General features: G+C 47.1%; 2 protein-coding genes and 1 long non-coding RNA gene across 5 annotated transcripts in view; 2 read left to right on the forward strand and 1 right to left on the reverse strand.

The window, feature by feature from the left end:
- Positions 1–1,303, forward strand: part of PEPD (peptidase D) — a 116,948-nt gene extending 115,645 nt beyond the window's left edge. For both annotated transcript variants that reach the window (XM_052685836.1, XM_052685837.1), the window contains one exon: positions 665–1,303. In XM_052685836.1, coding sequence (XP_052541796.1) covers positions 665–814 — 150 coding nt within the window. In that variant the 3' untranslated portion in view covers positions 815–1,303. The remainder of the gene's footprint in view (positions 1–664) is intronic.
- A 3,395-nt stretch (positions 1,304–4,698) lies between these two features.
- CEBPG (CCAAT enhancer binding protein gamma) lies at positions 4,699–10,229 on the reverse strand. Of its 2 annotated transcripts, none has more exons than XM_052685846.1 (2): positions 10,096–10,229; positions 4,699–6,851 (listed from the first exon to the last, which is right to left on the reverse strand). In XM_052685846.1, the coding sequence occupies exon 2, from the start codon at positions 6,744–6,746 to the stop codon at positions 6,294–6,296; it is 453 nt and encodes a 150-aa protein (XP_052541806.1). In that variant the 5' UTR covers positions 6,747–6,851; positions 10,096–10,229; the 3' UTR covers positions 4,699–6,293. The 2 variants fall into 2 exon arrangements, with proteins under 2 accessions (XP_052541806.1, XP_052541807.1); XM_052685847.1 differs by lacking the exon at positions 10,096–10,229 and adding an exon at positions 9,004–9,412.
- Positions 6,846–8,678, forward strand: LOC128082026 (uncharacterized). Its single transcript, XR_008207514.1, has 2 exons — positions 6,846–7,918; positions 8,333–8,678. It is a non-coding gene; the product is annotated as an uncharacterized LOC128082026 (long non-coding RNA).
- Positions 10,230–14,398: the final 4,169 nt, after the last annotated feature.

Genomic DNA, 14,398 nt, shown 5'->3' on the forward strand with positions numbered 1-14,398 from the left:
GACTATGTAGGCACATTTACTGGCTAAGAGAGATTAGAGTCAGAAAATGGAACATACTTTTCATTTCAACAGAACAAGAGCTGAAAAACTGAGAGGATCTGCTTTTTCCTTGCATGATTTAAACAGTGATTGTCCTTTAAAAGGAATTCTGACCTGTGCAGGAATTTCTTATCAGCTCAAAATTCAATGTTTGAATATCAGCTACAAGCTACTTCGTGTTGCAGTTCCTCCTTTGAAAGTGTACTGTATCTAGAGAAGATGTGACTTGTCTGCGCACAGCAGCAAACTGCAGCTCAGCACCAGGACTGCTGCAAGAGCGGGCACCTCAGGCGTCAGCAGGCACTGCTGTCCCAGCAAGCTGGGCACTGGCAAGGGTACAGGCAAAGCCTGGGGCAACGTGCCTTTTCCTGCTCCTGGTATCAGAGGGGGGGGATGCACAGGGACTGCGCAGCCTCACTCACCCACTCCTGGGCACCTGCAGGAGCACCACCAAACTCACTTGCAGGCCACTGCCTCCTGAGGTTCTGGTGCTTGCTCTGTGTTCTGCTCTTGTATCAGCAACTCAGTTGGAAACACGCCAGTTGCTCCGTGGCCATCGCTGCCCGAAGTGCTTCTCGTCTCCAGCTGGAATACCTCACTGGTAACCGCGTGTTCTCTGTGACAGGTCCGGATTGAAGATGATATTGCGGTGACAGCCAGCGGGATGGAGTTGCTGACGTGCGTCCCACGTACTGTGGAAGAAATAGAGGCTTTCATGGCAGAAGGCCAAGGCAGCGCCAAGTCATTTGGCTCCTTGTCCAGCCAACAGGAGTAAGCTCCAGGTGATGCTGAATGTCCCACGCTGATCAGTCATCGTTCTGATTTAACACTGCAGCATATAAGATAACATCCAATTCTTCATAGCGAGAAGAGGGCAGGCTATTAGCCGGATTGATTCATTAATTAAAAATGAAAGTAGAAGGCTTCAGCACTGGATATCCATATACCTCCGACGTCGCTGCTTTGCAGGCAGCAGTTGACAAACAAGTGCCACCTGAATAACCTTGCTACAGCAGTGATTTCTTCCAGTTAAATCTGAATTTTGATGATAGAGACTCTTTAAAATACAGGTGATCTGAATGCTGCCAGCAGTTGTAACAACCTAAGTCATTTATTAAGCTTTATCACAAGTATTGCAAAAAAGAGAAAAAAATCAGCTCTTTTCAGTGGACAAAATGACACTTATATTTTTCTTATGGATCTTGTATCAGTGACAATGGAGTAAGCAGAATGAAATTTGTATTAAAATTCATCCTTGGCATCATTTTTGTTTACAACTTGTGTTCATTAGATTCTTCTGCTGCCATTTCTACTTCTTTACCTGACTTTCTGCCAATTTGTGCTCTGGAAACACTGACTCTTTGTTAGCCTGACTTCTGTTCTGGTTACAGGGTACATTGATCCTGCACACAGCCTTATTAAACTTGTTCATCTATTTGTTCCTTAAAATTGTAGATCGCTGCAGTGTTCAGAAGCCTTAAAACCTGCAAGAAGGAAACGTCTTCATTCCAGAGCTCTGGGTCAGTCAGAGCTGTGCTCTGCCAAACGATGGAGTTGCTTCAAACCATCTGTTGTTAGCAGCTTCAGAATTAAATCATTAATCATTAAATTTTATATGGATAGACCACAAACATATTAATAATGATCACAAAATGACTTTTTATTCATGCAGGATTTAAATTACCCACAGAATCCTTTCTTTTACTGTAGGTGAAGCCTGCAGGAGAACAAATGCTCTGCTTGCATCATAAAATAGTCCTGGTTGCTCTGACTCCGTAGAAGTGTTGTTTACTGAACACGTCATGTTTATGTCTGTTGCTGATGAACACATCAAAAGCACTGTGTTGTGGCCTTATGCCCCTTGGCTGTGACCGGCTGGAGATCTGGAGTTCTTTCAGAAATGGTGAATGGTTGCTCTTTCTGCTGACCGCACTGAGCTGTGCGACACAAACCCGCTCTTCCTTTATAGCCACTTGGTGAGCCATTGCCAAATAGGGAACTTCAAGTGGTGAAGACCAAGGAATTCATTGTGAAATAATCCAGAGGCTTCACTCCTTCTGTTCAGTGTCACTTTGCTGAGTGATGATGAACCTATGTGCATTTTTTTTTAAAGGTTGCTGGCCACGGTCTACAGGAGGTGAATGCGGGAGGTCTTGAGATGGGAAGGGATGTGAAGGAGCAGATGTGAGGTCAGTAGCTGTGATGTGCAGCAGTGCTCCTGCTGAGCTTCAGGGTGCAAAGGCTCCTGCTCCTGAATGCACGGCATGTGCAGAGGTGCCATGCTGTGTGTTGGCAGCTGTGCAGGTGTCAAACACCACAACCTGCAAGCACACTCCAGACTTATCTGTCTCTGAACCCTGCGATGTTTTCTAGCGCTGGGCTGTGCCTGCAGCCTCAGCCCACTACCCTCTGTGTCCAAGCACAGCTGAAGCATGCTCTGAACAGCCACTGAAACCTGCTGTCCCTTAGGTTCAGTGGCAGTTATTGTGTTACAGTAACACTTCACAGATTAAAAAAAAAAAAAAAGTTTTGGAGTTGTTTCAACTAAGCTGTAGTCCTAGGGCAGTTAATAGGCCTTTCCCTGCTATGATTAATGCTGGCGCACGGCGGCGGTGCTCCTGCAGAACAGGTCTGGCTCTGGGTGCTGTGCAGGCAGGCTGTGTCCCAGCACGCAGTGGGGGGGGGAGCGCTGCCAGCTGTGCTGCTGGGGGTTCTGCGGGGCCGGGAGCGCTGCCCTCCACAGCCAGGGACTGAACTCAACTGCAGCAGATTGTACCCTTCCTTCCAGTGCTCCGTTCTGCAGTTCTGGATAATTTCTACCCACTTATGCAAAAAGCAAGCTAGTTTTGTTGTTGTTTTTTTTTTTTTAATTAGCATCTGAGGGAGGGGAGTAAGTGTTTTAAAATGGCAGAATGATATTTAATATGCTTTAAATGTGTGCGTTGGGGAGGGAATACAGGTTGTAACAAACTTTCCTTATGACTAAATTAGTATTTCTTAGGCTGTTAGCTATATTTTCCCAAATGCCTTTCTTTCCCCTCGGTGCAAACAGACTCAAATGGAGCCGCACCAAAATAACAGGAGTGCCCAGTGTTGAGCAAGCTTACATGTTTAAAAAGGTCCAAGTTCTGAATTGATAGATTTAAACCTTCAGTGTCCCAGGCTGGATGCACTTGGGGTGTATCTCTGTGCAGTGATGCTGCTGCAGTGTGGTGAGTGGGGCAGAGCCTCCTGGCTGCTCGGGGAAGTCAGAGTGGGAGAGTTCTTTCACTGTTGTAAGAAAATGGGCATAATGTTTTGTGGTGAAACGTATGGCGCTTTTTCTTGTGACAGGCTCTGCGTTCTGTCACAGACTATAGCTGCTATTAAAAAGAAATGGACCAAAAGGAAAACTTTCACAGACCAACGCTGCATGTTTTGAGGAGGTGTTCATTCCAGTTTTTCCTTAGGAAGAAGAGGGATATTCCAAGTTCACCATGAGAGCTCTCCTGTGCAGAATGTGAGCATAGCCCCCATGCGTCTGCTCCCTGGGGCCAAGCTGCTCTTCTGGCAGGAGGCTCAGAATAAGCAGTTGCAAGGAAGGCGTGAACCTAACTCACACTGAGGATAGATTGAAAATAACAACTTGTCAGTCGCACACAGTCTGCACGCAAACAAAGCAGCTGCTATGCTGGAAAAGTCATTGCACAAACAAGTAAGTTGTAACTTTGTGGTTTTGTTTCACGCAAGAAGGAAGTGGCATTGGTGCTGTCAGGTGGAGAAGTGACCTGCTGGAGCACCAGGAGTTCCTGAGTCTCCGTCAGACTTGCATTCAAGAGACTAAAGAAATCATTCTCCAGGAGCCAGCCTATGTACAGCAAGGTTGGAAAAAACATCATAGATTTGGGGCCCTTCTTTGGATTATCAGGAGAGGAACGCACACTGTGCTGTCAAACCATCAGCAGGGCAACAAGGCCATGTAGTTCCAACACAGAGCAGAGGGGAGGGATGGGGCTCCTGCCAGAGCTGGCACCCATCTAAGAAATGAGATGCAGTCAGGTCATCTTCATCCTTATACAACAACCCTTGTACAAGGATTGTCCCCCGCCAGCCCCTCCCTCATTACCTCATTACCTTTTAATTGCAGTATACATTCAGGAAAGGATTCTTACATTTCTTTTTTTTCTTTTTTTTTTCTTTTTTTTTTTTGTGTATGTGTGTGTGAGAGAGAGTGAGAAATGGGGAATTTAACTCAAATTAACTAGTTTCTTATTCTCTTCCCACTGAATAGGAACTTAAGTGGAGGACAAGAATTTGTTAAAGAATAAGCTGAAGGAGGGAAAATTTACGTTGGATATCAGGGGGAAGTTCTTTAGTATGAGAGTGGTGAGGTGCTGGAACAGGCTGCCCAAAGAGGCTATGGTTGCTCCATCCCTAGAGGTGTTCAAGGCCAGATTGGATGAGGCCCTGGGCAGCCTGGTCTAGTATTAGATATGGAGGTTGGGGCCCTGCCTACAGCAGGGGGGTTGGAGCTTGATGATCCTTGGCGTCCCTTCCAACCCAAGCCATTCTATGATTCCACGAATGAAAACTGCTGTACTGATTTCTCAGACAGCTGCTTGAAGTGGTCACCTGTATCTGAAGGAAAGAGAAAATGGACAGGAAAAATAAGGCCAGCACTGGAGGCAAAATGTTTTTATTAGTTTCTGATATTTCAATCTTACCTAATTAAGCTGCAGCTAGAACCAAAAAACCATATATCTGTAAAAAGACTATCATAGTCCAAAACAATCCATAAAAAACTGCACCTAACTGCCTTTGTATTAAAAACTGAAATTCAGAAAGAACTTTTAAAGGCTTTATTTTCTAACAGCATCTTCATAGAGATAATATCCAAGGTTTTTCTTTTCCTAAGTAGAGGTACAAGGCAAACAAGCATCCTACAAAATATGGGGAAAAGGTAGTGTAGGAGGGAAATTAAGACAGTGTAATAATCCACTAGCCAGACACACAGGTTAAATGTAACACAACCATACCATCAATGAAATACTTAAAAATGAAAATAAATTAAGGATACGCCAAAGTTCCTGCTTTACTTTTGCTGTTAAAATCCTCAATATATAGTACATACCACTGCATTATGGATCATGGCAAAAACTTATCACTAGCATTTAAAAAAACTGCTATAGAAGAACTTCTATGGAAATAAGACTGAAGATACTCCTTCACACAACTGTGATGGCTATAGAAATTCTGCTGAATCGGGTGTTCAGATGAGGGCCATTAGTTTTAAAATCACTGTGCATTTCTGTACAGGCTTGGCTGCAAATCTGAATGGCTGTGAGAATGGAAATGAACATAAGTGAGCTGAGATCCACACATTCTTGCTGTTCATATGCTGCCCTACCCCTTTTGTTGCTCAGCCAAGCTGTGTATTTTGTTCTCCCTGATACCCGCACCCCAGCAGGAATGCAGTTTTGCAGAGCATAGGTTGTTGGTAGCATTTTTACATTTTCTGGAAACCAAAACATTGTTCTCCTAACGCCCCACACTCACTGTGCAAGCCAGGAAAACATGAACACGGGCATAAAAAAAAGCAGCCCATGTGCTGCTTTACCTCTGATACTTGGTTCAGACCACCACTTACCCCGTGGAAGCCAATTGCCTGCAAAGATCATTATAGAATGTTGCTGCTTATTTAGAAAACATTTTGAAGTACCCCAGCTTGCTATTACTGTGCCCTGCCCAGTAACCAGATAGGAAAAGCCTAAGTGGTGCTTTGCAGGAATTGCTCCGTAGGTAGAAAAGCAGTTCACCAAACAGAACAACAAACTCTCTAAAGCCTCTGCAGTTTGTAACATGTAACAGAGAAAAGAAAGGGCTTAAATGCACTAAAAAGTATTTAAAGGAATTCACCCAAATACGACTTTCTGATACTACAGTGAACCACCCTGATGAACTTCTCCCATTGTGCTAAATGTAAGAAGGTAAGTGTACATCTGTGAAATGCTATTTCTGTAATGGTAAGCTCCTTGCTGACTAAGGATTTAGATCTGCACTTATTAGACAAATCTTCTAGAAGAGAAAAATATTTAACGCCTTTAAAGAAAAACCCTAAGCAGTTTCTGGTTTAATTGTATCAAATCTTCAGTGTTAAACCTAAAAAGATCCGCACACAATGATGGTTAAAAGAACCCCTCATTTGCTCAGTTACTGCAGGGGTGGTGCAGACAGGCTGCACCTCCAGAGTTCATCCCATCAGGCTGTGGCAGTGACTACTGCCCACTGTTTTCTGGATTTGTTGTGGTGCTCTCAGTGCCAACAGGTTGCACATTGTCTGCGAGACTGTGTGCGTGCTCGAGGAATAAGTCTTTCAGTACGCTCAGCTCCTTGGTCAGGAGCTTAATTTTCGCCTCTAAACGTTCATTTTCTTCTTTGAGCTGGGTGACCCTTTGCAGTGTGTCTTGTGCTTTCTGTTTGCTTTTTAACCGGCTCTTTTTCACTGCCATGTTGTTTCGCTCTCTGCGCTGACGATACTCATCGCTGTTTCTATCCACAAAGGAATTTTTCTTTCCCTGCTTGCTCGGAGGCACAGCTTTGCCTCCACCACCAGGACTAACGGGAACCAGCTGGGGAACCTGCTGCAAACCACTGCTGTGTGCCTGGGTGTGAATCACGCTTACTCCGTTCGCATCTGTAGCGGTGTTCTGCGGGGATGTCTTGCTCATTTGGACGGGCTCTTCTTTGACACAACAGAGTATTAGAAGACTAAAAACTCTTTTCTAGATCGTGTTTCCAGCAAGTCTTCACATGGGTTAAGGGCAAGGTGAACCCTGAAGGAAAAACAAATGCTGTTAAAGGTGCTATGTTCGGCTACAGTCTTACACATCACTGCCTTTGGCAGAAGGCACCAATGGCACATCTGGCAGCAACACACCAAAACTATGCTGGAAGTGGAAAAGCTGCCAATTGCTGGGACATTTCAGAAGCCTCTCGAACATATTTGGATTGGAAGGGACTGTTACTGGGTCATCCAGTCAAGCTGTTTGCATTGTTCACTGGATTTACTCAGTTATTCCAAGCCATCCCTGATGGATGGGTGTCTAGCCTAGCCTTGAAAAATCTCGTTTCACAACCTCTGTCTTGGCAACTAGTTCCACTGTCTAACTTTTCTCCCAGTTATATAATTTTCTTAATTTCAGACCAAATTCTTTCTTCTGCAGCTTAAACCTATTAACACCCTGACTCCTGACCAACAGGAGTGCTTGATCCTTGTCCTCTCCAAACCATCCTTCTGGGTGTATGCACATTCCTTGGTGGTCTCTGCTTTATTCTAGAGACAGTCTACCTTCCCTTGAACATCTCACAACATCTTCCAGTGCTTTCACCAGCTTTAAGATTGTTTTACTTGTTTTTGAAGATGGAGCCCAAACTGATGGTTGTTTAAAGTCTCAGCAGTACTCAGTGCAAAAATGTACAAGAGGAGGTAGTGCATGCTGTGAAGGCTGTGACTGAACGACGCAAAAGGAAACCCTCAGCCACAAACAAGGTAAGACCAGCCAAGCCTTTACCAGTGCTGTGAGGGCAGGTGGGACAGGAAAGCAGGGTGAAAACAATGTGAGAACCACTGCACTTAAAAGACAGGGGACTGTTGCCACCTACAAGGAGACATGGGCCATAGCTGACCTGCCCACAGCACGCTTTCCTCCACTGTGGCTCTCAAAGCACTCACTGTCTATGCTTCTCCCCAGCAGGCTGAGGCAGACAGCCTGAGGCAGGGACATCCTCCCACCTGGCGCTCAGTCTGCTCCTAACCCTGCTGGTGGTACAAGACTTCACTGCTGCCACTCTCCCAGGAGGACCCGTTTGGAAAGAGCAGCTGAGGCCAGCAGAACACAAGGTGAGCTGCGCAGTGCCCAGCCCAGCCTTACATCTGACAGCACAGGAGGCAGCAGTCGTGTGGCAATGCTCAGCAAAATTCAGGGGCTCCTCAGCTGCATGCTGTTCCTGTATAAGTTTTCCACCACAGCTTAAGTGCCATTTTACCTTCTGCTGGGTTATCATTAATGAGATTAAAACGTTAACTGTCAATTGCACATTTTCTTTCACAGTCTGAGGAAGCCTGAACTAGGTGCAGCTGTACAGTATGGCTCAGTAAGATTCACAGCAGAGACCCGTCATTTGGCTTCAGTGTTATTCAAAATTAACATTCTGTTGCCAAGAACTCTTTTCCCTTAAAGCAAGTGAAAGAGGTGTGTGAGTCGTGTGAGTACAACCACACCCCTCAATAAATTGTCATATTTCATATTTTCAGATTTCAGGACAGAGAGATGTCAGAGCAGACGTTGGATAGCATGGCCTTCAGTCCCCTCCATTTCAGCATGGCAGTGCTCTCCCAGGCAGCCCAGCTAGATCAGCACTGGGGAAATGCCACATCTACCAGCTGTGTTGTGTCCACTGCATAAGAACAGGCGGAACTGCCCTGAAAGCATCACCAACATCTGACAAGTTCCTTCACAGCACCAGGTTCCACTTGCTATTCTCTCTATTCTATCAAAAGTATTTAATATTGTTCTAACATATGCATAAGATCTCTATCTGATGCCCCCACAATTCAAAGGAAAAAATTATGTGCTCTATTAAACTGAAATGTAATGGGATACTTCTCAGTGAAAGAGAATGTGGGTTAAGCAGAGAAACAGAACCCAAGCGTCACATCTCCAAGCTGCTGTTAGTCCTGACACACAGAGCACTTTGCAACAGGTCTTCCCCAGTTCCTGACCCCTGGAACTGCCCTATGCTGTGTCAACTGTTTCTTCAATGGGAAACACGCTCATCCAGCACTCACGTGGGAGATGTGACACACGACTCCTGTCCTGCTCCAGTACTGGGTACCGTGGGGCTCCTTCACAGCTGCCACCAGGAGATTTGAGGGTATGGGAAGGGGAGGGTATTGAGAAGGGGCTGTGGCAAAGCACTGTGCACCTGGGGAAGGCTGTGAGCAGATGGCTGCCAAGGCTCACTGCTCAGGTTTGTGCCACACTGACACGTTAGCTGTGGGAGGGTGACAGCATGACACGACAGGCAGCAGCTCCATGGCATCCCTTCCCACGCAGCTTCTAGCTGGCACAGGGCAGCTCTGGGCTGGTTCTGCTCAGCACTGCTGCTGCTCTTGCAGCCGGCGCTGCCCAGTTCCACTGCAGCCACCGGCTGCCACCCACCACCACCCAGTGCACACAATAGTGGCACTTGGGGGCTCCGCCGGCTGCAGCTCCCTGGGGATTTGGAGTCTCAGGCACGTCAGGCCCTTTATTAGTTTTGCTTTCTTCCCCAAATTTGAAACTTCCAAACGTTTGCCTTAGCAAAAAGAAAAAAAAGTTTTAATTTGTTAAATAAATCCGATTGGTTGGTTGCTCCACAACTCACTTTGGGCTGCACGGCTGCTCCGTCACTGCTGCCACAGCCGGCAGCGGGACGCCGCTGACCTTCCCTCGGAGCGCCCGCGGCCCGCGCACGGCCCGACAGCGCCAGCAGCGCACGCGCTCAGGACAGCCGCCGAACCGCGCTGCCACGACGCCCGGCCAGCGCTGTCGGGACGCGGAGCATCCGCGGCTGCGGCGGCCGCTATAAAGATGAGAGACTCCTAATGTGAACTTTTCGGATCTCGACGCGTTCGGCGCTCGGCCTCGGGGCGCCGCGACGGCCGCGTTCCGTCGGGGCTCCGCAGCTCCCGGCACAGCGTTACAGGGCGGCCCCTCCGCGCTGACATCAGCGCCGCCGCCCCGCCCGTTCTCCCCCCCGCCCCTCCGGCCTCGGCGCCCGCTGCCCCGGGGCGGCTCCCGGCCCTCCCCCGCCGCCCCGCGGGGCCCGCAGCCCGGGGGGCCGCCCGCCCGCGCTCCTCCCCCGCCCGCGCCAAGCCGTGACTTCACCGGGGGGGAGGAGAGGCGCGGGCCGGGGCCGCCCGTCGATTGCATCATGCGCTCCCACGCGCGGGGCCGCCGCGCCACCGGCGGACGGACGCACGGCGGGGGCGGCCCCTACGGCCCGGCACGGCGCCCCCCGCGCGGCGGCGCTTACCTGTGGCGGCGCGGGCGGCGGCGGAGGGGAGGGGCGCGGCCGGGCCCGAGCCTCCTCGTTCACGCGCGGAGCGCGGCCGAGCGGCGATTGCGAAACCCGCCCCGCGCCGCCCCGCCCCGCACGCCGATCGCCGCCCGCCCTCCCGCCGGGGTGATGCAACGCCCGCTCTGATTGGCAGTCTCCGCGGCCAATCGCGCGCCCTCGCGCTTAAAGGGCGCGGCTGCGTTTGTATGGGGACTCTGTGGGGCCCTCGGCGGCCTCGGGGCGCTGCCTCGGAGCGCTCTGTGCTCCGCCCCGCCCCGCCATTGGGGGGCGCTCGTGCGGCCCGGTCCCGGGCGCCATTTTCTCGCCTCTGGTGTAAGGCGGTGGCCGACGCCTCCGGGGCGGGCGACACGGCCTTCCTGCGTACCTCGGGTCGAGGGGACGGAGCTGAAAGTACGGCGGCCCCCTTGGATGTCTGAGATTACGGGTTACGTTTCTTTGCAAATATCGCAAAATGATGAAAGCTGTGAGCAGGCCGTTGGTGCTTTCCTGCCGCCCTGGCCGCACCCCGAGCTCGGACCAGGCGCGTGCCGGGATGTAACGTCACCGGCTCTGAAGGTCCGCGTGTGTAAAACGCCCTCAGCAGCCGTGTGCGTGCCGGCGGTGCGCACCTCCCCCGTAACGCCCCGTGGAAAATGAGCCCCATTTGCGGAACAGTTCTGAGGGTTACTCTGGACAAACGGCTCAGCACCGCTCATTGCTATTGGGTGCTGCTTCCTTGTCAGTCTCTGATATTTAATATCTCACGTGTTTTTCTGTTTCCCAGTCGAAACGGTTTTCTCTGGCAATGATTCATCCGTCTGTAACTAGAGCAAAAATTCCAGGTAAGCATTAAGCATTATCCTGTCCTTACATAGTTCCCTGTGTGCTCGTAAAGTGCTCCCATGGGGTTTCCTGGTGCTTTATGGCTATTCGATCATTCTTCTTTGAAGGAAGACGAAGAAAATAAAATACAGACAAACTCATTCTTATGTAGCCTGCTTGTTCTAAACATTAAAGCCCATATGTAATTCTGTGCACACTGGGAGCTCCGGTGCTTGGCTGGCATCATGTCCTGGGAAAACTCACACAATGTGCTTTAAGTGTTTGCAGGAGAAATCCCCCAGTGCAAATGGGATGTGAGGGAAGTAGTCTAGAAAGTAATCACAAAAACATAAGGAGTGCTGTTGTAAAGGCATGGTACTGAAATACATGCCTTATCTGCTGGCCGTCAGTTAGGTCACATGAGCCGTGTGTTGGCTCTGGAGCTCAGTGTAAGGAGCAGGGCTGTAGCCCTCTGCACACCAATTCCAGATGTGTGCCTGTATCAACAGTCTACCATAAGACTGTCTAATTTTGTGATGGTGGCATGGTGGTGTGCTTTCGCATGCATAGCCCAGTTTTGAAGGACTGGTCTCTCAAAAATGACACCACCAGCAACAATAAAACCACAAGTTTTCAGCGTCTTCAAGTAATACACAGTAAATCACAGCTCAAGACAGAAGGACTACTGAAGAAACAGAAACTAACTGTGAGAACTGGAGGCAAACATGTAGGGGGCAAAGGAACCTGTTGGAGTAAATGTTCCTGTTTGGTGCTTGGTCAGTATGTTCACTTAATGCTTACCAAAAAGGTTTTCTGCAGCCTTATGCTTAGAGTGTGAAAACTGCTTTATTTCTCCATCTATTTCTCCATCTTATTTATTGTCCTATTCCAGTATTTATGGTTGTTACCTCTGTGTTCATAGACAGTTATTTCTTTCTCCGAAAATAAAAACAATATGAATGTACTGGACTACAACCTATACTTCTTTCTCCTGTTAACATTCAGTTACCTGCCTTCCCTTCCCTTGTGGATAGCCTTCACTGGACTTTTTACCTTTCGCACGTGGTTTGGCTGTAGTTTTTTCCTCTGTCATATCTTTAGAATTCTTGGTGATATTTCACTTTGTTGAGTTTTAGAAGAGAGGAAATTGTCTATACATTTAAAATATATATGCCTATAAATTGGTCTCTTGGACTATTTGTAAAGCGTGTCTGTGGGCAGGTACACTAAATGGTTTTGAAGCTTTCTGTCCTGTCTGTACAGGGCATCCAGAAGCTGAAAAGATGCAGCTCTGTAGTCCACCCCTGCCAGCCATTTATTGTTCTGGTTTAATCATTCAAAGAGTGCTAAGCCATGACAGAAGAGTGAACAAACAGTTAAGAAGCAGCAGTAGCAGTCTCTTGCTGCCTGTTTTGACATGGAAAAAAAAGAAAAAAGAAGTTTCTAACCTTGTCATTGTTGGTCTTCTGAGAAATTTTTTTCTTACTAACTGCTACTCCCATTCTCGCAACTTAGATTTGTTTGAAGCTGGACAGAAAGACTGTGGAATAGGATTGTATTCTTTATGATCACAAAGCAGATGGCATTGCTTTTGGGAAAATCCCAGTAATACAAAGTCTGTAGTAGGAGTTTTTCCTATTATTTTTTATTATTTCTTAATAGCTCTTGCATTTTCATGTTACAATGTTTGTTTTTTGCCTTTAGGACTGACCTCCACCAAGATCAAAATGCTACTGTTAGAAATGTCACCCAATCCAATTTGATAATTTAACTAAGGTAGAAACTTGACTATTAATAGTTGATTTGTCAAAGGTAGCCTTTTTGAATAGATGAAGAGAAAGGAGAGGAAGCATTGCTTAGTAGTGGTGATCACTACTTCAGGACTGCACTGCTAATTCGAGCACTGACTCACTGTAGCCTTGGAAAGTTACTGTGCTTTTGTTCTAGAAAATACGAAGCAAAGAAAGCAGCCATTCTATTCTAATAGCAAACATCCATTTCATTGTAACACTGCCTGGAGAGGAAGAATCCAATGCTTTTGTTCTTTCTCTCTATGCTGCTAATAATTCTTACAAGAAAGTATTTCCAGTTGCTAGTTCAGCATCTTCCAACACTGCTTCCTCTATGTCTGGTTATCAAAATACCAAGAATGCAAAGGCTGCTTTTAGGCTGCCACTAAACGTATTGTTTTCTACCTTCATGTATGTGCAGAATGTTAGAAAAAGCAAAGCTATGTAGCTGGAGGTGAGTAAAAACGAAGTAGAAAAATAGACTGAAAGGGAAATACTATGTATCAAGTGCATGTGTATATATAAAATCTGGTTCCAAAGAGGCTTGTTAGAACTAAACAAGTCTGAGCGAGAATTAATGGCCCACACCTGGGAAAAAGAGGTGAATACTCAGGCATCCAGGTTTAGTAACTGCCACACCTGTCCTATATTCCCAAAAGCATAAATGAGTTCTGCAAGGATTTAGATAGCTTAGCTTTGAATGCACAGTGCCATGGCTCTTTTCCAAGGCATCATCAGTCACCGCATGAAAATCCCCACCCTTAATTACCAGGGCATTATTTGTCATGGGGCATGCTCTAATGAAGAACTTCACTTCATCTGTATGATATCAAGAAGAGTAAATAGTTTTGGGGATGACTTCTACCCTGACTTTAAAATGGTTCTTTGCAACAAAACCATAAAGCGGCTTTCCAGAAAAATCGCTAAAATGAGAGAGGCATAATGCAGTGTTATCTTCAGTCCCGTGGTATTGGGTGAAGGAGGACCAAACTTCTTTCTTATCTATGGTTTTATTATTCCCTGCAACCTATATGATCTCTATGCCATAAAAAGCACAATGAGCAGCTGCCTGGAAAGAAAAAAGAAACTGAGAGTTTGGCACCTGGATGGGGAAAAGGGTTATGGTCCACCTGATTGTTCACCCTGTGTCACTTCTGCTCATTTAGATGAATAGACAACTACTTACCTGTGCCTGTATGACAGAAAGTATGCAAGAGGGAGAAAAAATGAGAAAGTGTACTGCTGAGTACAGAATGTCTGTCATTGAGCTGCTGCTACTAATATCTAGGAGAATTATGTGCTAGATTATCAGTGACTGGTATTTTTGTCAGGCAGGTCCAGCGTATCTCATATCCCCAGGAGAAAATAAAGAAAGTATGCAGTGTCACCATCCTTCCAGAAAGTCACTTCTCCCAGTTTGGTGAGTTAGCTGGCCTTTTCTTTTCCTATATCTTAAAAAGGAAGCAAGTTCAACTGAAACAGTGGGGCACAGCTCCCCACTCTTTGGCTGTGCAAACTAAGAAACCATTCTTAGAGAAACAAAGCAATTACGTTTACATGTGCAGGCACCTGGATATCTCTGTCACTCTGAATTTACCAGATACAATCCAGCATTAGGTTTCTATTTAATATAAACACTGCAGCCAAAACTGTAGAAAAATCCCTCT

Source organism: Tympanuchus pallidicinctus, unplaced genomic scaffold (genome assembly GCF_026119805.1).
Source record: "Tympanuchus pallidicinctus isolate F22 unplaced genomic scaffold, pur_lepc_1.0 scaffold22, whole genome shotgun sequence".
Classification (NCBI taxonomy): Eukaryota; Metazoa; Chordata; class Aves; order Galliformes; family Phasianidae; genus Tympanuchus; species Tympanuchus pallidicinctus.